General features: G+C 34.9%; 1 protein-coding gene across 1 annotated transcript in view; it reads left to right on the top strand.

Annotated features, from left to right (window-relative positions):
* Positions 1-8,538, top strand: part of VLDLR (very low density lipoprotein receptor) — a 45,971-nt gene extending 37,433 nt beyond the window's left edge. The window contains exons 16-18 of the mRNA XM_074280636.1: positions 582-662; positions 869-1,038; positions 2,288-8,538. Coding sequence (XP_074136737.1) covers positions 582-662; positions 869-1,038; positions 2,288-2,323 — 287 coding nt within the window. The 3' untranslated portion in view covers positions 2,324-8,538. The remainder of the gene's footprint in view (positions 1-581; positions 663-868; positions 1,039-2,287) is intronic.
* Positions 8,539-24,107: the final 15,569 nt, after the last annotated feature.

Below are 24,107 nucleotides of genomic sequence, written 5' to 3'. Positions count from 1 at the left end.
ATAACTACAAAGTATGACACTTTTTTAACCAACCTTCCTAGAAATTACTATTGTCTGTTGATAAAAAGCAACCTTTCTCCTATGTTAATGGCTAATAGCTATAAACCTTTGCAGAAAGCCTAACTATATATAATGTACACAGAAACTTCATTTTAAAAATTTGACAAATATTAACTAAAAATTGGTAAGACATAAAGGATGAAGTTTTTTTTTTCTCCTACTTCTAGACCCTAGTACATTTAAGACCTTGAGCCTCTTGAGAGTGCTGAAGAAAATTACTGGTCTAAAGCAAAGAACATGTTAAATAACTTTAGTTTGCGAGTTCCTTGAAATCAAGGATATCTTTTGCTTCTCTTTATATCTCCAGCACTTAGCACAGTACTTAGCATAAAAGAGGTGCTTAATAAGTATTGACTGACATTTGTAATATTAAAGTTTTTAATACTTTCTTTATATAAGAGATGATAGACTTATCTCAATTGTTTTTATTTCTCAAATCAGTCTCTGAATTACTTTCTATTTAGTGCACAAAAGTCTGAAATCATCTGAACTGGCATCATAGATAGTATTTTCTTTTCTAGGAATCAATGTGACTACTGCAATATCAGAAGTAAATGCTTCTCCAGGAGGAACTTCAGCTGCCTGGGCCATCCTTCCTGTCTGTAAGTAACAGGACCAACATATTATACAACAAATACAGTATGATTTGAGTATTTTTTAATGAGTGTTTTTGTATTAAAATGTCACTGAACTATTAATGTGTATGTATGCATATATTCATATACATAATACTGTGTTTGGCACAAAATAGGTGCTGTATAAATGTATATTTCTTTCTTGCCTTATTAAGCTACCATTGTGTTTCTAGTGCTCTTGGCTATGGCTGCAACTGGTGGTTACTTTATGTGGAGGAACTGGCAACACAAAAACATGAAAAGTATGAATTTTGACAATCCGGTCTACTTGAAAACCACAGAAGATGATCTCACAATAGATATTGGGAGACATAGTAGTTCTGTTGGTCACACTTATCCAGCGGTGAGTAAACCTGAAGCTGTTTCCTAAATGTGCCTAAAAGCTCCTAAAAGCTATAGCTCACAATGTGAGCTTCCCATATTCTCTGCCTCCCTCTATCCATGTATATGTACACATATACACACATACACACATGGGTATGGCAATATTCTCGCAATGCTCTTTTTTTTTTTTTTTTCCCTGAAGCAATTGGGGTTAAGTTGTGGCGACTGCACTAGCACCCTGGGTACCTTGGAATTAGCCAGAATCAGGATAAGCAAAAGTCTTTATTCTTGGTCTTTAGCAATAGAAGTGAAGAGAGTGGATGTGTAGGATCTTTGCTACCTCACTACCTCATCTCTCTTGCAGAAGTGACCCTGGCTAGTCTCACTGCACCTCCTAGTCCCTCCCACAATTTTCTGTATACACCAAACGATTGGGCCAGCACAGGATAGTGGGAGGCCATTTTCCAAGCATATTCTTATAGAGTATTGTCCAATCAGTAATTAGCCTCAAGTGTTCGATTGTCCAACCCCAGTGCATTGATTCAAGAGTTTCATCCCTTTACATTAAGTGACTTGCCCAGGGTCATGCAGCTAGGAAATGTTAAGTGTCTGAAACCAGATTTGAACTCTGGTCCTTCTGACTTCAGGGCTAGTGTTCTAACCTCTGCACCACCTAGCTGCCCCACTCAATATTCTTTTAAAGTGAGAACAAGTCATTTTTAAGTATTTCAACCTAGATGAAAATATGTGTGTGTTCACATGTATGTAAATATGACACATATATTATGTATTATCACATAATGTCATATGTACATATAATTAGTATAATATAGTATATGTGTATATATATATATATATATATATATATATATATATATATATATATATATATATTTTCATGATTAAATGTGGTTGATAATCTGATCCATCCTTCAGAATAGCTGTCTTGTGGAGAATTCTAGGATGACTTAAGTAATTGCTATATGCTGTTTTATGACTAGTTGATTACATATAGGTAGCAAAGAGTTAGCATTAGGTTGCATTTCAATTAGAAACTATGGTTAACTTGCTATTTCTTCGTAATGCTTAGAATTTGCCTTAGGTGTCCCTAGGCTACTTTCAAACACTTTCTTGTTTCATCTGTTCCTTCTCCGATTTATTTTTCGTGGAGAAAGGGGAAAGCAAGTTTTTCACAAACAAAATGCTGTCTATAATTTGTAAACTTACTATGATACTCAAAAAGTAATATTTTTTTTCTTTCCTTTCAGATATCAGTTGTAAGCACAGATGATGACCTAGCTTGAATACTTGGACAAGAGACAACCCTTTCAATCTACACTGTTTTAAACTTTTTCTTTTTGATGGTAACCAAACCAATGGCTGAAAAACCAATTCCCTTCCTACCATCTGGAAGATTTTGATCATATTTGTGTGGGACAAGTTTGTGTACTCTACTTTTTATATTCCACTTTTTTTGTAAATATTCTTGTCCACAGTTTAGTTCAGCTCTGGATGTGGTTACCAAATATTTGTAACCCTTGAATTTTTTAGACAGTATTGCCATCAATGGCCAAATATGCACTTTCCATAGAAAGCCATATTCCAGCAATGAAACTTGTACTATAGTATACAACCTGTACATAATTTGTATAGGCCATCTGTAAATATCCCGAAGAACAATCATTATTCTTAAGCACTTTGAAAATATTTCTATGTAAATTATTGTAAACTTTTTTCAATGGTTGGGGCAATGGCAATAGGAGAAAACGGGTTACTAAAATGAAATTGCCAAAAAAAAATTTGTAAACTAATTTTGTATGTGTGAATGAAATCTTTGTGGCCTCCATGGAGGCTTGCAGAGGATGAGTGTTCAGCAAACCACTGTACAATTGTTTTTCAAGTGCTAAAAATTAAACCAAGAGCTTAACAATGGCTTGTGCCTATTCCTATAGGGTGGGAGTGCATTTCAGCACTTCAAGTGACATTACTTGGGCTTAGTCTATTTGGCAAAGCGTAAACAAAGCTTTAAGGCTTAGTTACTGTGAGATGCAATAGTTTACAGACTTTAAGATCTTATGGTCCTGGATTGAATACAGTTAGTATAATGCTTTTATTTAAAAAAAAATCATGACTGGTAAAATAGAGAGAGGAGTAGAAGTTAAGCTATCAAAAAATGATCAAATTCTTCTTAGAAGTGATTTTGGCCTCTTAACATTTTAAGACTAGAAAATTTGGCTTTAAAGTTTTATCTGTGGTACCAAAAAGTGAGTTATTTATACTATCAGCCAATAGTTTTCATTAGTACTTTCTCTGGAGTACTTTTTTTTTTTTCATTAGTACATTTTTAATTAGTGATATGTGATAAAACCTGTGTTCGTTTCCTAGAAATGGTTATATTTTTCCACATGCTTAAACTTTGAAGCCAAAATGAGTTATTTTGCATAGGGAGTGAAGGAACTACTTTATCCATGAGGTAAGAATTCCAGAAATTATTTGATCAACTTGGACAAGGTTTTAGTTTGGTTTTCTGAAGGTTTACATTTTAGCAGTGACTAATTAGGGAGTCACTACTGATCAGGATGTATTAGAGGGTTTCTTCAAGTATATGATTGGGAGAAACAAGGCCAGAAGAATGGAAGTCAGTCTATTTTCTCAGTCATAAAAGACAAGTGATGAGAAGTTTCTCTTATTGCTATCTGAAGTCTCCTGTCTTTATTTATACATAATCTACCTTATCCTAAGAGACTTAATTTCAAATACACAATTAGTTTTGCATGGAATCCATGTGTCTATGGGAGAAGACTCTTTCCTAGAGTCATAGTAAAAATCATGAACCAGAGATGTAGACAAGGAATAGAACTACATGGGGTATTTTTTAATGGATTGTCATCATATATAGTATTGGAGAAATTCAGAACAGGCTAAAAACCAAGAAATCATCAGTTCTTGGAAGAACATGGCAATGAAGGCCCTAAGAAGGAGTTATTAGCTTTTCTTGAGAATAGAGAAACAGCTTGTTGGTCCTAAATACCTTTATTTATTTGACAATGTGACACTAATCTTAGGGAAATGGAGATGGAAATTGTCAGAAAACTTGTCAAATGTGTAAAGATAAAAGATGTAGTAATAGTCTTGAATTGTTTAAGGGTCATGACATAAGAATGCTTAAACACTGAGAAGAAAATGAACAATCAGGTTTAGTCTCTTCTCAGACTCTAACCTTTATATAAGGTAATCAATATTGTAAACTTGGGTAATTCTTAATAAAATTAAAATTCTTATAAAACTTAATAAAAACTTTGGATAATTTCCCAAAAGACTTAAAAATGTATTTTTTCAACTATGAGTATGAATGAATACAAAGTTTTACTAAACCATGTAGCTAATTTGGTATGGTTAAAGGCTACTCTTTAATCTAGTACAATCTACTAATATGGGGTCAGCTAGGTGGCACAGTGGATAAGGAACCAGCCTAGAATTCAGGAGGACCCAAGTTCAAATCTGGTCTCAGACACTTAACACTTCCTAGCTGTGTGACCCTGGGCAAGTCACTTAACCCCAGCCTCAAAAACAAAAACAAAACAAAACAAAACAAAAATCTACTAATATACCTCATTTGTTACCAGATTATAAAAAGAATGAGAAAGTGAAGTAAATTACCCTTACTGTCACCTAATGAAAAGGATTGACACTGAACAACTAACGTCCAAAAAATGTTACATTCATGTCAAGTTCCTACTTACACTTTGGGTTATTTTAGGTTATATTTCTAGTCTTAATAGATTTTTTTTTGTGTTGATGTGCCTCATAGCTGAAAAGATAGGTAAACTGAGCTTTTTGCCATAGCATACATATTTTGAAATTACAATTTTTGGGAGAGTAATGTTCTATAAAACCTTTCAAATGTTCCACATTGGCCTCTTGTTGGCATAAACCATAAATAATAGTCAGATGGCATTACCCACATTTAATGGAAGTGAACATCGGTTCTAACCCAAAATAATTTAATTTTAGATTGTATTGTAAATTTAAATCAAGTTAATAGTGTCTGCATATATACATATGTATAAATATAATGAAGATAAAACTGAGAACAGTTTATAAATAACTTCAAGTCCTATGAAACTATTGAGCCGTGCTCAAGGATTTTTTTCCTAACTGAAAACCTAAGTTTTTTGAGTTATAGTATACATGTTGAGTTATTTATGATCCTGATGTTTCTTGTTCTTTCAAGTTCAGATCCAAAAGAAATAGTAAGAGCTGCTCAAAATATATTGAGCAAATGATTAAGAAGTATCTGATCAAGGATCGAAGTTCCTTAATGGCTTGCCTTTGAATTAACAGAGATTATCCTACCATGGCTTTCTGGCCAAATACATGTTGTAACTAAGGATGACTTTTATATTTTTAAATACAATAAAAGTTTATTTCAAAAAAATTAAAATATTTTAACTATGGGGCTATACAAAAACAAGAGTGGGCTGAATTTGATTGTGTCTGCCTTAAGGGATCAAATTAGCAAGAACTTGTTTTAAAATTTATTCCAAAAATTACTTTCAATCTCTTATCTTCTACTAGTTCACCTGAATTTATGTGCTTAGAAAATTTAAAACATATGGCCATTCTTTACTAATTCTAGTTGTCAAGTTAACATTCTCTGGTCTTATGGAAAATCTATATAATTTTTTAAAAATGTCTTTTCCATAATTATCTGAAATATCAAATTACAACTAAGAACCAGTGAGCAAAAAAATGCAATTAAATGTTTAAACATTTAAAATAAACACTAAAAAGCCTTTAGGAAAGGAATAGAAAGTCAGGAGATCAGTCCTTCACTCTACTAAGCAACCTGAAGGGGAACATACATAGCCAGTGATGCTTTCCAGAGTTTTGAAAGGCAGGAAAATATAACTTGAAAAGCTATCAGTGGAAACTCTTAGCTAATAATTTCACTTTATTCTGAAGCTAAAGTCATCTTGCTATATGTAGCACTAAGGCATCTCACATATGTATATGTGTATACACAGAGAGATGGATTGCAATTGCAATCTCCAAGTTTGAAAAGGACCAACTTACTGTTCTGAAACAGTGGTTCTCAAAGTGTAGTCCAAAGAATCCTGGAATCTCTGAAACCCTTTCAGAGGGCCTACAAATTCAAAATTAGTTTTTATTTCCAATGTGGTAAATATATAAATACAATCCATATAAACAAAAACTCTTTGGATAGTTCCTCAGTTTTTAGTAGTATAAAGGATACCAAGAAGAAAAATTTGCAAACCATTGTTCTAAGATAATGAATTTCTTGATTACTATTTAACAAAATAACTTGCAAATTCATTATTTATTTTCTTCCAAATTTAGGTATCTCTAGCATATAAAGTCTCAAGTTTCTTTTTTTAATGGAAGTATATATTGATATCATAAAATAGATTAGGGCATAGAGGTAGAAGAGAGTTTAGAATGCTGTGCAGTGAAGTATTCCTCTTCTCGGTCACCCCACAGTTGCTGCAGATAAAGCATGTGGTAGCCAACTATTCGACACTCATAACTGAGTTAGGAGGAAGATTGTTATATCTTGGATCAACCTGACCCATACTGAGTCAAAGGGACCAATAAAGTCCGGGGTTCCTTTTGAGGGCCTAGGTCTTTCTATTCTGGAATCCATTCAAATTAGGAATCAATAATAAAAGATGTGGACAGATCTAATGTGGAGTTCCCATCTGATGTTTTGTTGCCTTGCATTTCCTTCCTGTCTGTCTATGATGGCTGCTACAGGCACAAGATACAATGTAATCAAACATGTTACTTCTTAGTACCAAATTCTTTGAGATAATGTTCAGTTTCTAAGTTCATATCACAAATGACCTTTCAAAACTATTTGAAAGAACCTTAAACTGTGAGGTCTAAAGACTGACTTACAAGGTGCTTAAGGCAAGTTATCTTGCCTTTCTGGGTCTTTGTTTAAATGAGAATGTGATATCAATCTCAAAAGAAGTCCTATTCTCTTTTTAGTTTTTTATCATAGGAAGTCTCAGAAGCCAAACACTGGAATTTGGGAGAAGGTGTTTATTAGAGGGGAAATAGATGTACATAGACATCACAACTGGCAGGTGGCTAGAATAAATTGCTTTGACTCTAGTTTGCTTCTTTTTTTGAAAACTCTTCAAAGTATTGAGTAGCAGTTCTGCTATATTTGGAAAGGATCAAGTTGAAGACAAAAGGTAATTTGGGCATCTGGTGGGGACCACTTGCTAAGTGTTTTTGAAATGGAGATTTAGATAGAATTTTGCATAAGAAAAATCAAACCTTCATTTTTGCTAAATCTTTGCTTAAACTATCTATTCTCTCTAATCATAAACAGTGTCTACTTATTGGTATCTGAATAGCCAAGATTTAAAACATTTGGTAGCCCATGTTGATTAACTTTGTTACTGAAGAACATAAAAACTTAAGTTGTGAATAATGGCTCGGGGTGATTAACATATTTTGGTACTTATAGTCAAACTCTGCTTTATGCCTTTTTGCTTTGGGGAATATAAGTTGTGAATTTGTAATGTTATGTTAGAATGTTTCATGTTTAGCACCCAAGCAAGAGAATGCCTGTCTCCAAATTTACTTTCAAATATGGCAACATTACAAGACTGTAACATCAGTAATGACATGTTCACTTTTTAGATTTTTGCTGAGCTAATATGGTTTCACACCTGGAAGATGTTATTAACTGGCTATTTGGGGGATTCCATATAGAATAGATGAAAAATTTAAAAATAAAATTTCCCCAAAGATAAATTTTGAGAAATGATTGGATGATCTCTGAAGTCTCATCCAGTATAAAATTGTATCTTTTGTATTTACTCATGAATTTGCCACAGGAATTTATCATAAAAAATACTAGCCATCTGGCATACAGGTCTGGGAGTTTGGGGGTTGGGGAGACTTTATAGGAAAGCAGTAATAGTGAATAGAGCCAAGCAGGAACCGTTGTGTTCTGGTATAACAGATGTGATGATTCAGAATGGACCCTCATCTGCATATTTTTGTATTGAAAGTTAGCTATGACGTCTATGAATATGTGGAATCTATATCTGCAGAAGAAAAATCATCTAATTCATAGCCTATAACATTAATCTTTTAGTCTAAGGATTCTTAACGTTTTTTCTGTTATGGATCCCCTTGTCAGTCTCATGAAACATATGGACCTCTTATCAGAAGATGTTTTTAAGTGTGTAAAATAAATAGGATTAAAAAGGCAACCAATTATGTTGGAATACAGTTATTAAAATGTTGAAAAATAAAACATTCTTGGATAGTCTCTTGAAAATATACCCTATGATATCTAAATCCTATAATGCTTTTTGGAAACCAAGTCCAGTCTAAGAAAACCATGTTGTCACACATTGGGACCTTTAGATAGTCCCAATTGGAAAACGTACAGTGCTGCTGATCTGTAGATAAGAGCTTTTAGTCTCTAACCCTTTTAATCACCCTTATGATTAAATAAAAATCTATTTTTCAAAAACCTTGTCATAAGCCTCTCCTTTTATTGCTAATTCTGAAGATAGAGGTGTAGAAATAGACATACTTCCTCAACTTTTTTTGACTGAATCGTTCATTCATTGAATACTAATTAAATCATGCATAGCTAGAGCCAGTAGAAACCTGATTTTTGCAATTCTACCCAAAAGAAAAGAAGTGAGGTTTTCCACTCGCTGCCTAGCCTTGAAGTGCATATGCTCCTCTGAGATTGCCAATATAAATTGGTGTATTTTATATCTCTTTCCTGGTAGTGGATTTTTTTCAGAAGTTAAGCTCCTACTCTACCTATTTCTCAATTTTTAGTAAACACAAACTAAAATACTTAATTGCTTTTAGTAAAGTCCTAAGAAAGATTGAGTTGGAATGAAGAGACTACGTGCCATTGTCCATCATGTCTTCCTCCCCCATGGCAGACACTGTGTTCTTGGCACTCTGTGAACTGCCTTCCTAATGAGAGAGAGAAGATTTCAGTGGGTTTATCCTCCAGTGCTAGTTAATCAAAAGTAGCTTACTATTCAGGTCACTGAAGTACAAAGAAGCCCAGAGGTTCTCAAGGCTTCAAACAAGTTCAGCACATTGTTAGATTCATGAGGTGAGATCAAGCATGCTTTCCCTGATATGTACTTTAGCAAGAACTTAGCGCATGCTAAATGGTGCAATGCATTTAGCACCATATCTGGATTTTGGAAGAATCATCTTCTGGAGTTCAATTTGGCCTCAGAAACTTACTAATCATGTTAACCTGGACAAATCACTTAACCCTGTTCATCTTGGTTTTTTTTCAGCTGTAAAAATTGAAAAGCAAATGGCAAACCACTTCAGTACTTTTTCCAAGGAAACTTCAAAAGGGATTACAAAGAGTTTGACATGACTGAAAATTTCTAAATAATAGCAATATCATCATCTACTAGGCACCATCAGAGCTATAGCTAGAGTAGAACTATGTGGGTTCCAGAATTTTGAGGGACACATTGTTTTCAATCCTCCCACACTACTGAAGCAACTTATACAATATAAGCCCCTTGAGGGCAGGAACTATCATTTCTTTTTATTCTCAGTCCTTAGCACAAGCCCCTCCCCCCCACATATGTCCCTAACTGTTAGACTGTTATGTGCTATTTGACCTAAAGACTATTGTTGCCCTTCATGAAGTATTGACTATTAAGTGATGGATTTTTCAACAAATTTGACAGAACGTGTAAATCCAAATGAGGACTATTTGCTCAGGAATATCCAGACAACTTTAAGAGTTGTGAAGACCAGCACATCTTTAGAAGATAAAAGAAGTTGGGATTTGTCTCACTCTGCATACTGAATCCATCAACTCTGTCAAGAGGTAAGGGGTATGTTTCTCTGCATGATTGGTCATTGCATTGATCAGAGTTCCTAAATCTTTCAAAGTTGTTTGTCTTTAGAATGTTGTTATTATTGTACAAATTATTTTCCTGGCTTTACTCCATTTTGCATTGTATTGGCTTTTCCAAACTGTCTCTTTTTTCATTTCTTATGGCACAAAAATATTCCATTATATTAATATACCATAATTTGTTCAGTCGTTCTCAAACTGAGAGGCACTTCTTTAGTTCCCAGGTTTGAGTTTGGGTTTGGGTTTTTTTTTTTTTTTTTGCTATTTTGAAAGGGCTCTATAAGTATTTTTCATGTATTGGTTCATTTTCTCTTTTTTTTAGTCTGTGAATAGGTTTAGTAAATGTATTATTGGATCAAAGAATATTCATAATTCAATAACTTGGAGAATAGTTCCAAATTATCTTCCAATACAACTCAATATAGTTCCATGATATTATCACTATGCTTGTTTTTGACACAAATTTTTCATTTTCCATTTTTGATCAACTTGCCATTAGAATTCATTGATTAGTAGAATACCCTGGTAGAACTTGCACGTTAGGAAAATTACTTTGACAGGTATGTGGAGAATGGATTGGAGAGTTGAGGCAGAGAGACCAATTAGAAAATTATTAAACTAGCCCTGGTAGGAATGATGAGTACCTGAACTAGACTGGTAGAGAAGGGGGGAAATGAAAGAAATGTCGGAGTATAAAAGCCAAGATTTAGCAATTAAATGGTTACTTAGGGTGAAAGGGAATGATGAATCAAAGACAATGATTTGGTTGTGAACCTAGGTAACTAAAAAAAAGGTGATGTCCTTGACAAACAGGAAGTTTAGAAGCTGGTTATTTTGGGGGGAGTTCAATAATAATAATGTTTAATAGGTCCTTGGAAGTACTCATTACTGGAACTAAACAAATAGGGTTAGTCTATAATCTATAGACTTCAGAGATATTTGCAGAGAAATTATAATGAAACCTATGGATCAAATGAAATCATTGAGTGAGAATAGAAAAAGAAAAGATGAGACTAGAGGGTATGCAAAGAAAGATAATAAACCAAAGAGACTGAGAGAAATCAAAGAGTCAGGAAGGAAAATGGAGAGAGCAGTTCCATCACAATCCAAAAAGGAGATATCACCTACAGAGAAGTTTAAAAATGTTGGGGATATCATGAATTACCAGAGTGTTAAAAGAAAATAACCTTTTTATAGTCAATCTTTGGTGTATCAGGCTTTCATAGAATCAAAATTATGGAGATGAGAGGGATCGTAGAAGCTATCTATTGTAATCCATTTTTTTTTATTTTACAAGGAAGCTGAGACTCAGCTTGTTCAACATTATACAGCTAGTATATGGTAAAAAGTAGGATTTGATCCTGGGTCTTGTGTCTCCCAATTCTTTTCTCATGATTCCATGAGACATGTAAATCTAGACCCTAATGAATTATAACAGGACTCTACCACCTTCACATATTTAAGCTATTCCATATAAGCCATACAAAAGAGAGCTAATATAGCTACTACAGGAACAGGCTTTTCCCAGGGACTTGCAAGTTCACTTCTTAGAAAATGATTTTGGAAGTTTGATGTCATGGGATTTGGTTTACAATGAAAATCACTGTGCACAATGTTCTCTGTTTAAAATCATGTCACAAAAGTTGTCAGTGCCAAGTTGATCATACAAATGCCAAGTGAAATGTCATCCCTTCTTCCTCCCTCCTCCCCTAACCCCTTTTTCTCTGCCTGAGATGTTGCTTACATCTCCCAAAAGTGGTTTGCAATGCAAAACCATGCCTGCTTTCTGGGCAATATTACTAAAGTCCTTATACAGAAAGGGGGCCTGTTAAATGGGAGAAAAATTTTAGGGGTAAGACTTACAGAAACCACTAAGTTTCTCTACAATAGTACAGCCTCTAACATAAGCCCTGGGGCACTGGAACAAATTCCTAAGTTCAGAAAAATTAGACATGGAGTGCTGGAAGGGACCTCTAGAACAGATCCTTCATTTTGCAGATAAGGAAACTGAGGCTTTTTGTACAGATTTTTAGCAGTTAGAGCACTTGTGGTTTGGCTGTCATCCCGTTACAGGGGCTGATGCAATCAAGTGAAAGAACTGGAAAGCTACCATTGCAATCAGCTGGATCAAATTGCAAGGGAAGTATACTGTTTATTTATTTATTTTTTGAACAGGAAGAAGGTTAGAACAGAGAACTGGAGAAGGAATTTGGCTTAAGAAAGATTCTGTGGGGCTGTTACATAGTATCACTCAACTGTATCATATGACTTTTCCAACATGTGAAGAAAAGAAAGACTAATCATTTCCTCTCCCCTCAATCCTTCCCATCCCCCCACTCCAATTTTGACTCTTACATGAAATATCCCAAGCTAAGGGTTCTTAACTTTTTGTGTCATCAAGACCTTTGGTATTCTAGTAAAGCTTCTGAACACTTTCTCAGAATTATGTTTAAAATATACATAATAAAATACACAGAATTACAAAGAAAACCCAATGGTACTGAAATGCAGCTATTAAGATTTTGTGAAAACAAATTAATTGACCTTAGGTTAAGAACTCCTACTCCAATTCCTATGCTAATACTTCATTAAATAAATCAAGCCAGATTTGACATAGCTAACATAAAAAAGAAGCTGTGGCCACCAGAGGTGACTGCCTATCTAGAAGTTAATTACAACATATCACAGTAGATAAAGGGCCAATCTCAATATCAGAATGACCTAGCAGGTTCAAAAATGACCACATGACGATGGATGGACATGTTATCTAATCCCTCAGAACCTTTAGGTGCTTCTCTGCAACTTGAGATTCCAGAGCAATTGTTGGTATGTATCAGTGTAAGGATTTTCCCCACCGAAATCACTGGATTAAAGACTCAAAGCTAGAAGAGACATCTCATGCAATTTCCCCATTTTCTAGTCAAAGAAAATGAGGTCCCTAAGATTACATGAGTAGAATTTGAACACAGATCTTTTGACTCCAAAGCCATTTTGTTTTTGTTTGTCTTTCTACTGTACCACATTGTTTCCCACTTACTGGAAGTAATGAAATCACAGATCTGACTACCACCAATCCCCTCCCCAAGTCTAATTAATTATAATATGTCTATCATTGAACTATACATAACTGAAGGGTAATAGAAAGAAAAACTAAGAGTCAGGGGCAGCTAGGTTGTACAGTGGTTACAGCAACCAGCCCTTGGAGTCAAGAGCAGCTGACTTTAAATCTGCCTGTACATTGTCCAGAGAGAATATTTTCCCCCTCTCTCTAGAGCTATATGTGGTGTGGTGTAAAAAAAGAGTACTTGAGGTCGGGAAGCCTGGATTCCAGCTCTGACAAAAATAGACACTAACAAGCTGTGCAATCTTTAGCAAGTTATTTGCCCTTCCTGGGCCTTATTTTCTCCAACTATAAGACAAGGGGTTTGGAGCAAATGAGTTCTAAGAATTTTCCCTGCTCTAATATATGACTAATTCTAAATACATCTCTCTCCAATCTCCCACCAACCCTAGCCAGATCCTAAAATGTAGACAATATCAGTACTTTAAGCCCTGCCTTTTATATCTCTAGGCTATAATCCAATGGGATAACATGAATTGTACTTTGCAAACTCTAAAGTATTATATAAATGCTATTATTGTTATAACTTGTTGGCATGAATTCATCTCCTAAACTCCTGAGGGATATAGGGAAGAAAAAGAAATTGGGATGGGCCAGGAATGGGGAAGTAGCATTATGTTTTGGATAGTATGCTGGATTTACGAGATAGGACAATCAAATATTGTGTTAAAATAACTGTATGGGCATGTATAGATATATTGTATTTAACTTATACCTTAACATATTTAACATGTATTGACAATTTTGCAATTGTCAATGATGAAAAATTACCCATGCATATATCTTGTAAATAAAAAGCTATTTAAAAACAAACAAATGCTGTGCTAATAGCTATGTGACCCTGGGTGGGTCAATTAAACTCTGTGAAATTACAGTTTTGTCATCTGTAAAATGGGAGAATCAAAATTATTTTCATATTTATTCTGAAGTTATTCTAAAGCTCAAATGACATAATACTATCTACAAAGTAATTTACAAACTTTTTTTGCAGAAGGGTTTTCCTTCTGAAATCATTTCCCATCTACTTCGTATGTACCTTTTTATTGACATGTAGTCTTCCCTCTTTAGAGTTGGAACTTTTTGAGGACAAGGAGAATGTTTTTGCTCTTCTTGAATTCCCAGTGCTTAGCACAACACCTGTCCTGGGTGTTTTTCAGAGCTGCTCATTTACCGTTGCTGTCATTCAGTGCTCACTTGTAGATCCAAAAAGCTATAGCATGAGCAGTGGTAACACCCTAGTAAACCATCTTAGTGGATAGGCTAATACACAGGTTGAGGGTAACTCATTTGTCAAATGAATTAGCAGATGTCTACCCCAATCCTGAGAAGATTTTCTCTGGGGGGAAAAACTTAATGAGAACAATTTATTGTAGCACCCATGAAAGTGGCTGAAGCAGGTGTTGTGGTGCTCTCAGAGTTTGATCAGGCATAGGAGATAATAAAGTCATCCATTGAATTATGGGCCAGCCAGTCATATTGATTTTTGTCTTGCCACTGGACTTTGATGACTTTGGAAGTGAGAGTGAGGCTGACAATTTTGTGCAACTCTGCAAATTTAAGTGCAATTCACACATGAGTCAAGATATCACTGTAATGTCATGGGATGATTTGAAAATGAAGTACAAACAACAAAATGAATGTCAATTGATCTTTTGAGTATTCTTCCCTACTAGAAGGATAATTAACATGCCATGGAATTCCAGTCTTCTGTTACAATAGCATTATATATAATGGATATGTTTCCAATACATCTCTTATAAATTAAACAAATATGCTGGAGGTTCAGCTTTTGTTATGAGTTGAGTCAGTTTGAATTCATTTTCCAAAATCTAATCATCTCATTTTGAACTAACAAAACTAGATTTCTGATAGTAGAAAATTATAAGGGCTAGGAATTATGAAGGTAGATAGAATGACAGGGGTTTTTTTCCCCCCAGCTTACCCAGCATATCCCTCCACAACAATCTAGAAAATGTATCAGGCAAGTAAAGCCTAGTAAAAGTCAGAGAGAGTCATTTTTGTTTTTGCTTTTTTTCCCCCAGCTCAAAGCAACTTCAGTAGCTTGAGATTCACTGGACAATGAATGGGATGGGGATTGGCCAGGAAAGCAGTACAATAACTGGTAGTGGGTGAGAGAGCATTCTTTAAGAATCATAATGGTACTACAACTGAACTGCTATAAGACACGAAGCATGGTGGTAGGAAGAGATCCTAGGGAACTCCTACAATTGTAGTAGAAGAAATGGGTGACAGGTAGAAGTTTGTCACCAGTCATCTGTCATCCAGTACCAGGTTATAATTTCAGAATGGAAAAGAACACTTTGTGAGAGTAGCTCATTGTATATAAGGAGAAAGCAACAGGTTCCAATACTTATCTGTGTGGCTCAGAGTTCACTACTAAGTCATAAAGGCTTAGAGAATTGGCCTAATAAACCACTGTCTGGTGACAATGAAAGTTGGTCAGTAGGTAATCTTTTTAAACTCCTTAAAAATCATTTAATTGTCTATGAAAGCTTCAACCTATGTCCATAACAGTTACATCCACAGTATAAAATCATAGCTATTTTGATGTATCGAAGCAGTATTAATAATTATTCTGGATGTTGGGATGATCATAACCAATAATGGATATATTGTGGAGCTACCCTAATAACTGAGCTTTCTTTTGGCTAGCCAAATAGACTAATTTTTAGACTGAAAAGGATAGAATTTAAAAATGGGTGAGTTGTTCCCTAAAGAAAGTACCAAACTGTCCCTATGAGTGCATATCATTAGGCCTAGAAGAATTAACATCTTGGGTGCTAGAGGAACTGACATCTGTGAGTATCTATTTTGACTTCTCTTTTAAAAAAAAATAATTTTAATAGCTTTTTAATTTTTCCCAATACAAACAAAGGTAATTTTCAACACTCACCTTTACAAAATCTTGTATTCCAAGTTTTTCTCCCTCATCTTCTTCCCACCCCCTCCCACAGACAGCAAGCAATCCAAAATAACTTAAACACATGCAATTCTTCTAAACATATTTCAATATTCATCATGCCGCACAAGAAAAATCAGATCAAATGGTAAAAGGAAAAAAAATAAGAAAAAAAACAAGTTATCTCTTAAAGGCTATAGAAAATAGAAGCAATCCAATAAGGATAAATATAGATTCTTATCCTTAGGGTAAAGAAAGCAATTTCACAAGAAGGATTTGGGTAGACAGCTGTTTATCTAGGGGAAGAAGTTCCCTAGGGGAAAATGTGCGTTGCAAGCTCAGTGTGAGTCAACAGGGTGATATAACAACTTGGAAAGTTAAGGCAATCATAGACATTATTAAGAGATGTCTAAAACTAGGGAAGTGATAGTTTTTCTGGACTATGCTATGGACAAACTACTTTTGAACTACTGATTATTATCATTACATTACATATTATGTTATATTTGAAGGATTGTCACCTGGAAGAGACATTAGACTTAGTTTGCTTGACCCTTAAGAAGAAAAAATGGGTAATAAAATATAAGTAGAAGTTGCAAAGACAACTAGGATTGACATGAGGAAATGGTTGCTAACAATCAGAGTTATCTAAAAATGGATTTGACTTCCTTTAGATGTAGTGAATTCCCTTTCACTAGAAATTTGCAAGTAGAAACTGGATGGCTACTTTTCAAATACAGTGTAAAGGTTTGGGCTGAATCAGGCATACATAGGGGTCTCTTCCAACTCTGGAATACTATTATTCTATAAGTATATATCTCACAAATAAACTTTTATAGAATCTCATTTGATACTGAGAGAATAGCATTTGGAAAGTGACTTGATTCTAGAATCAGAGGACCTTTTTTCCAAATCTGGTCTCTTACCTGTGCAACCTTGACCAAGTCATATAATCTCCCTTAGACTTAGTTTCTTTATTTGTAAAACAAGGAAGTTGGAATAAAATACTTTTGAGGTTCCTTTTAGCTCTGGAGCTATGATCTTGTGGACATTTTAAATTCCTTCCAACAACTCTATGAGATAGCTAGCATAGATATTATGAATCCCATTTCTCAATTAGCTTAGAAAGGTTAAATAGTTTTCCCAAAGTCTTAGCTCATCAGTGGCAATGCCAGAACTCAAAATCCAAATTTGAATTCAAATCTATGGCTTTTTCTATTACAAAACACTCTCTAACAAAGGTGTAATAATAGATAGAATATGAAGTCCCAGAGTTTCTATAAACAAAAAAATAAATAAATAATTTCCTAAGATTGTTTAAGGAAAGGAAAAAGGGAAGATAATTCAGGAATTGGAGCATAGAGATTGAAGTAGCAGTCCGAGTGAAGCAAACAGTGGGAAATGTGTTAATGCTATTAAAGTCCTCCTTCAGAATAGTGGAGAGAATACACTCCTTTCTATTAGAAATCTAAGTAAATCACTGAGAAGAAAGCATTATAAAGAGCAGGACATAGTCATAGCAACCAGCTTGAAGATCTACCAGGTAAATCCTAGTCTACCAGGCTCTTTCATGGCAACCACCATTGAAATCTGTCACAATGAATTCTGATCTACTGTTTGAAGATCTGGAGAATTGAATTAGAAAACAACAACAACAACAAACCTAAAAAGTATTTTTAGGAAACTGAGAAAATATGCCAAAGTAACCTTGAATTCCAAGCCAAACTAAAAATCTATAGAGGAATGGTGCTTTTTAACTTCCTGTATAGTTCTGAAACAGATATCATACCAAGTTCTCTTTACACCAGCTGAAAATCCTACTAAACCTGAAAGAGTAAATTAAGATCACCAAGGCAACAAATCCACAGGTATTTATTAAGCATTTACAATGTGACAGATACTAGTTTGTTGTAAGAAAAAGTTTAGTGGTCTTGACACTACCATAACAAGTCTTCCTTTAAGAGAGGCTCTAATTTATAGAATCTATACATGAAAAGTAGAGCTATAAGATTAGACAAAAAAATACTGACAATAACATTTTAAGGTCCATATAGTTGTATGTTGCAAAATAATATCTTGCCAATTATCAGTTTGTCTTTCCCTCTCATATGTGTGTACCTCAAAAATCCCCTATGTACTCTAAACTTGATATGCAAATTGTCCAGCTACAGGCAGCAACCAGGGTCAAAATACATGCATCTCACTCTCAGAAGGGTATTGTAGAGTCTATCTTCCTTCCCTATCTCTTAGAAGCATGCTATTACCATAGGGCCAAAACTTCTCACTCACCTGAATGGGACATATTTCCTGTGTTTCCCAATGCAATGCCACACTTACTTCAGTACTATTCTATGATAATATGTAATATGTCTAACTTGTATATTGGGCTCCCTTTCCCCCTTCTTCCCTTCTCCCTTCTCTTCCATGCTTCTCTATTATTTTTCAGTAAAATTTGAAAGTTGAATTGGTCCCCATTATTATAACCTATTATTCAAAAAAATTGACCAGATCAAAGGGCTTTTATTCCTTGACATCTCTGGTTGCCCTTTCTTTAGACCTAAACCTGATTCCCAGACAATGACTTTCCCTTCTGACAATCAATCATATCTTTAGTAGGGGTGTGAGCACTTTGCTCCCAGTCTTATAAAGCAGAGTCAAAAGGAGAAACTTTGTCCTCCCAGGAGGGACTCCTTTTACCAGAGGACTTTCACAGAACTCTTATTCCCCCATCCCTGAGTCATCTCCTCTTCTTTCTTTCCTTAGATAATCTTAGAAAATCAATCTTTTTGTTTATAGAAACTTTGGGAACCGATACTCTTATCTACTCTGTCTTTTATCACACAATTGGTAGAGAGTGTTTTGTAGTATGAAAAGCCATGGAATTGAATTCAGATTAGTTGAGTCTGAACTCTGGCATTGCCCCTTATGAACTGGGACTTTGGGAAAATTATTTAAACTTTCTGAGTTAGTTGAGTCTGAACTAGTTAATCTGAGTTAAGTGCTTAGGATTCAAAGAGAAGTAAAAAGAAAGATATTTACTGCTCTGAAGAAACATTCTAATGATGAAAGAAAATAGATAAGAGATCTGAAAAGTGAAATGAAGAAGAGATATTCATGTTGGAGCATGGTTCCAAGTCCAAAGAACTTGGTTCTTCCTCATAGTGGAGGTTCTGAGAAGAATTCACTCTTGGGATAAAAAGGCCATAAGGAGAAAAGAAGGTAGCTGATGCATGATAATCTGAGCTCTTCCCTAATGTGCCAATACAAAATCAATAATTGAATGGTCTTGTTGTGAAATGGTCATACAGGAATGACAGAACAAGAAATTCAAATAGCTACAACCAAAAGCCTAAAACTGGGAACTGAGACTATCAGGCAATCTGTGATACTCAACTTCTTATTGTAAGGTTCTTTGTGGTTTACTGGAGGTCTTAGAGCAGCCTTCTTTTCAGCAGATTAATCACCACAAGAATAGCCAGGTATTAAAGTCCAAAAGTCTTTATCATCTCCTTAGCCTGTTGCTCAGCTAACTTTCTTAGAGGCCTTCCAGAGTCTTGGTTTCAGTGGAGAAGCAAAGGAGGATAGCCCTGCCACCAAGGTGATGTGAGATGGGATGAATCTTTCTCTGTGTCCGCCGGACTTATATGCTTTACACCAAGTATAAACCTATCACTATATCACTAGGAAACCATTATTTGTTATAAGATTAAATCAATCATACTGAATTTAGAGAACTATTATTAAGCACTATGCTGAACTAAATAATCATTGTCTTTATCAATCCCACTGACTTAACATCTTGTAAGAATCTTTGTTTAAAGTTCAGAGTTCTGGCCCATAACATCTTACTTCAATGTAAAATATAAAATAGAAGCTCCTTGAAGATAGGGACTAATTTTTTTAATTTCATCTTCACTTCATCTAGCACAGTGCCTTTATGTATCAAGCACTAAATGTTTGCTGAATGGAATTGACTTCGTAGTTGTGAACCTCAATTTTAGTAACAGTTTAGTTTCCTTTTTGTATCAGTTTCTGGGATCTGGGTGGTTTGAAAAAACATCACCCATGCAATCTATATTTTCATTACCTCTCCTTCTTAGCCAAACTAAGTTTCATGTAGAGATTGAACCTTCCCTTTCTCAAATATCAAAATGTCCACTTCCTGGAATGTACTCACTATGTTTCTTCACTATTCTCCCAGGTTGATCATATTTCTCTTAGATGATCACTGGAGACCCAAAAGCTTGTTCCAACGCAAGCTGAAATGTGGATCTGAAAGCCTCAAAAGTTGTACCTTATAATTGGGCCAGTAAATGTTGTATCATTAATGAGAAAGAAGATCGATTCCTATCATACCTTCACTGTAATATATCTTTGAGAAGGGTGGCCTGACAAGACTATAGATGAGTGAGATCTATGTCTATAATATCATATGACATACCTATGATATCTATAACATATATGTAGTCATAAAGAGGAGAATTGGGTTTTTGTAGGCAAAAATGCTGAAACAACCAATATGAAAGAAGCATTTCTAATGACTGCTTTTTCAGGGGACGAGCATGGGTGCTGATTTTTGCTTAGAAAGTGTTCTTGAAACATATCCAAAATTATAATTTGCATTCATAGAGCCCTTAAATAGAGATTTATATTGAGTAACTATATCTGTTCTACTTAGTATACTCCTTTATTCCACCAGATGTAGATGCAGGTCTCCCTAGACATGATGGACACAAGTATTATCCCAATACAATTTTCTTATGTTCCCCTCCTTCTGATTTTGTTCCTTCTGTCAGATTAAATCCTCTATCTCTATCACCCTATTAAGCCATTTTTCTTAACATAGTGGCTCCACAGGAGGGTAAATTAGGGTTTCCCACTACTTCAATAGGAATGAGGGCTCTCTGAGTTTTAGGGATTCAAAAGTGAGGAGATATGCTCAGTTTTCCTCTTCATTTCAGTTCCTTCATTTGGCAGTGGGTGCCACTTCAAATGAGTGATTATATGATAATGCTTTAAAGCAGAGGGAAAGAAACCCAAGAATAAAACTTGCAAATGCAAAGGAGATTTATTAAAGAAGAGTTTTTAGAACTAGATAGAGACAGAAGTGAGATTCTATGGACTTCTAAATCTGTGTCCAAATTGGGGTGATAAGGCAGCTCCAAAAATGATGCCTGATTTTCCCTTTTTACATAAGAAAATTCCCAACTGAGATGTGTGTTAGAAATGTTCCTTTCTTTTTTGGTTCCAGGCTGGTGTCTGGGGCGCTAGTTAATTGAACTAAGTGCTGAGGATGCAGAAAGAAGAAAAAAGAAAGACAGTTACTGCTCTCAAGAAACTTCCATTCTAATGGGGGGAAAAATATATGAGAGATCTAAAAAGTAAAATGAGGAAAAAAGCACTCATGTTGGGACATGGTTCCAGGTCCAAAGAACTTGGTTCTTTCTCGTAGTTGAGGTTCTGAGAAGAATTAAATCGTGGGATAAAAGGGCCACATTTATTATCTCTCTTATTTTTTAAGTCTATTCTTTGGGACTCCTTGAGCATGTAACTTTTCTAATAGTAATAATTAACATTTATACAGTACCTATTATGTGCCAGGCACTGTGCTAAAAACTTTATAAATATTATTTCATTTGATCCTCACAGTAACCCTGGGATATAGACACTGTTATTATTCCCATTTTACAGTTGGGGAAATTGAGGCAAATAAAAAATTGCTGGTTACTGCCTGAAGTTAATTTTTAACTCAGGTATTCTGATGCTGGACAATGGTCAGAGAGCCAAGGTTGGACTCAGGAAAACTTCTGAGTTCAAATCTCATCTCAAGACATTTATTAGACCCTGGGCAAGTCATTTAACCCTGTTTGCCTCAGTTTCCTCATCTGTCAAATGAACTGGAGAAAGGAATGGCAAATCATTCCAGTATCTTTGTCAAGAAAATCTCAAAAAGGATTACAGAGAGTTGAACACAACTTTTGTAGGGTACAAAGACCCTAACCCAAAATTGAGTACTTGGAGACCTCTCAAAGTGAAGGTAGAAGAAAGTTTTTATTAGAATCTCGCAAGAAGCGAGCAGTCCCAACTCCTTGGAAGTCCTGAACTAGGAAATAATAAATAATAAATAAAGTAACAGTTAAAGTAAAACTAATAATGGCCTCATCTGAAAGTATAGCCATATTCCATATTTAGAGCACTTTCTATTTCTAAACACTCCCTTCTATTTGAAAAAATTAACAAAAATCCATTTTTTCTTCCTTCCACTTCACCCCTACTCCCACCCTATTGGGATAAAAAAGAAAAAAAAAAAAAAAAAGAAATGTTCTTGTAATTGCTTATTGCTCTTCCTTCTCAAAGAAGACCAAAATAACATACAATATGATAGTCAAATTACAGTGTATCTGACTGTGGATGATCAAATCAATACAAATTCAGAATGTTCTACCACAGGTCAGACACAAATATTCCATGTGAACATTTGGGGTAGATTTTCTAAAGTTACATATCTCTCATTTCTTTTGAGCTACTTCAACTCTGCTTTGTTTGCAGAGCATAGATCAATTCCAAAAAGACCTTGAAAGTGTCCTCATATTACTTCTTCTGAATATCATGTGAGAGCTTACCTTGTGTGAATTTTCTTTAAATAACAATCTTCTATAAAGTATTTTAGGCAAGAATACATTTGACACTTGAACAATATGGTCAACCCATCAGAGTTGTGTTCTCTGCAATAAAGTTTGAATTCTTGGAAGTTTAGGTCGAGAAAGGACCTCAGTGTCTTTTATTTAACACTACCAGGTTATCTTCAGAATCTTCCTAAGACAGTTCCAATAGAAGTGATTCAGTTTCCCATTTAGTAATGGCACTGGTAGAACGTCAAGATTTCATAGGCATACAACAATGAGGTCAGCACAATGGCTCTGTAGGTCTTCCATTTAGTTGTCAGTCTAATATTTTTCTCCTACATTTAGCTTTTGAGCTTCCCAAACATTGAGCTGGCTCTGGAAATGCATGTATCAACCTCATAATCAATGTGAATGAACATCCCAGGAACGAACTTATCAAGCTAACTGAATTTATTCACAGTATTAAAAACTTCTCCATTTACTGTAACTGATGATTCCACATATAGATAATACAGTGCTGGCTGGTGGAGCACTTGCTATTAATTGTTAGGCCAAAATCAGCATAAGCAGCAGAAAAATATATCCATATTTTGTTGCATCTCAGCTTCAGAGACTGCATTGAGTGCACAATCAACTGCAAACAAAAAATCATGCAGCACCTCTCCCTCCATTTAGGTCTCAGCTTGTAGTTTTTACAGGTTAAATAATGTACCATCAGTGAGGCATAATGCCATATTCATCTTCATTGAAAGTGTCTGACAACATTGCTGAAAATATTATGCTAAAAAAGTATGGGAGCAAACACATAGCCTTGCTATCACTCTATTCAAAATCTTGTTTCACTGACTGGGGAAGCAAGAAAGCATTGTGCATTTTCCCAAACCATGGTAAGCATGCTGTCATGACATTGACAAACAACTGATGAACTACTTCAGGCAACCAAATTTTTACTTAATTTTCCATAGACCTTCATAACAGACAGTATCAAAGGCCTAGTAGCAATTGTATTGTCATGAGCCTATCGTTTACTTCTTTCTCAACTTGAGAAGATTAATTTTTATTGCAAAATCTACCCCAGCTTAATAGTATTCCCTTTCATAGAAATCAGAAAAACATTTATCTAACTTTGACTTGGTAAGCCCACCTTCATTTGCCATCCTGGTTTCATCCAGAGCTGCCATTTGTATGTAATACCTGCTTAGTTCCCTTCCAACAATAGTAGTTCATCTTTCAGGTCTACTACATTTCATGTTGTCCATAAGTGTGTGCACATTCCATGTACTAATAATGAGTAGAACCATCTTTGTTTTTTCTTCTCCATATAATTTATTTTTGATAGCTTTTTATTTTTCAAAATACATGCCAAAATAGTTTTCAATATTCACCTCAGCAAAACCTTGTGTTCCAAATTTTTCTCCCTCACTTCCCCTTTTCCCTCTCCTCTGGACAGCAAGTAATCTAATATAGGTTAAACAGGTGCAATTCTTCTAGATGTCTTTCCACATTTATCATGCTGAAC

This window comes from Sminthopsis crassicaudata, chromosome 1, assembly GCF_048593235.1.
Source record: "Sminthopsis crassicaudata isolate SCR6 chromosome 1, ASM4859323v1, whole genome shotgun sequence".
NCBI classification, from domain to species: domain Eukaryota; kingdom Metazoa; phylum Chordata; class Mammalia; order Dasyuromorphia; family Dasyuridae; genus Sminthopsis; species Sminthopsis crassicaudata.
Note: the sequence above shows the minus strand (reverse complement) of the source record. Positions and strands in the feature narration are given on the sequence as shown.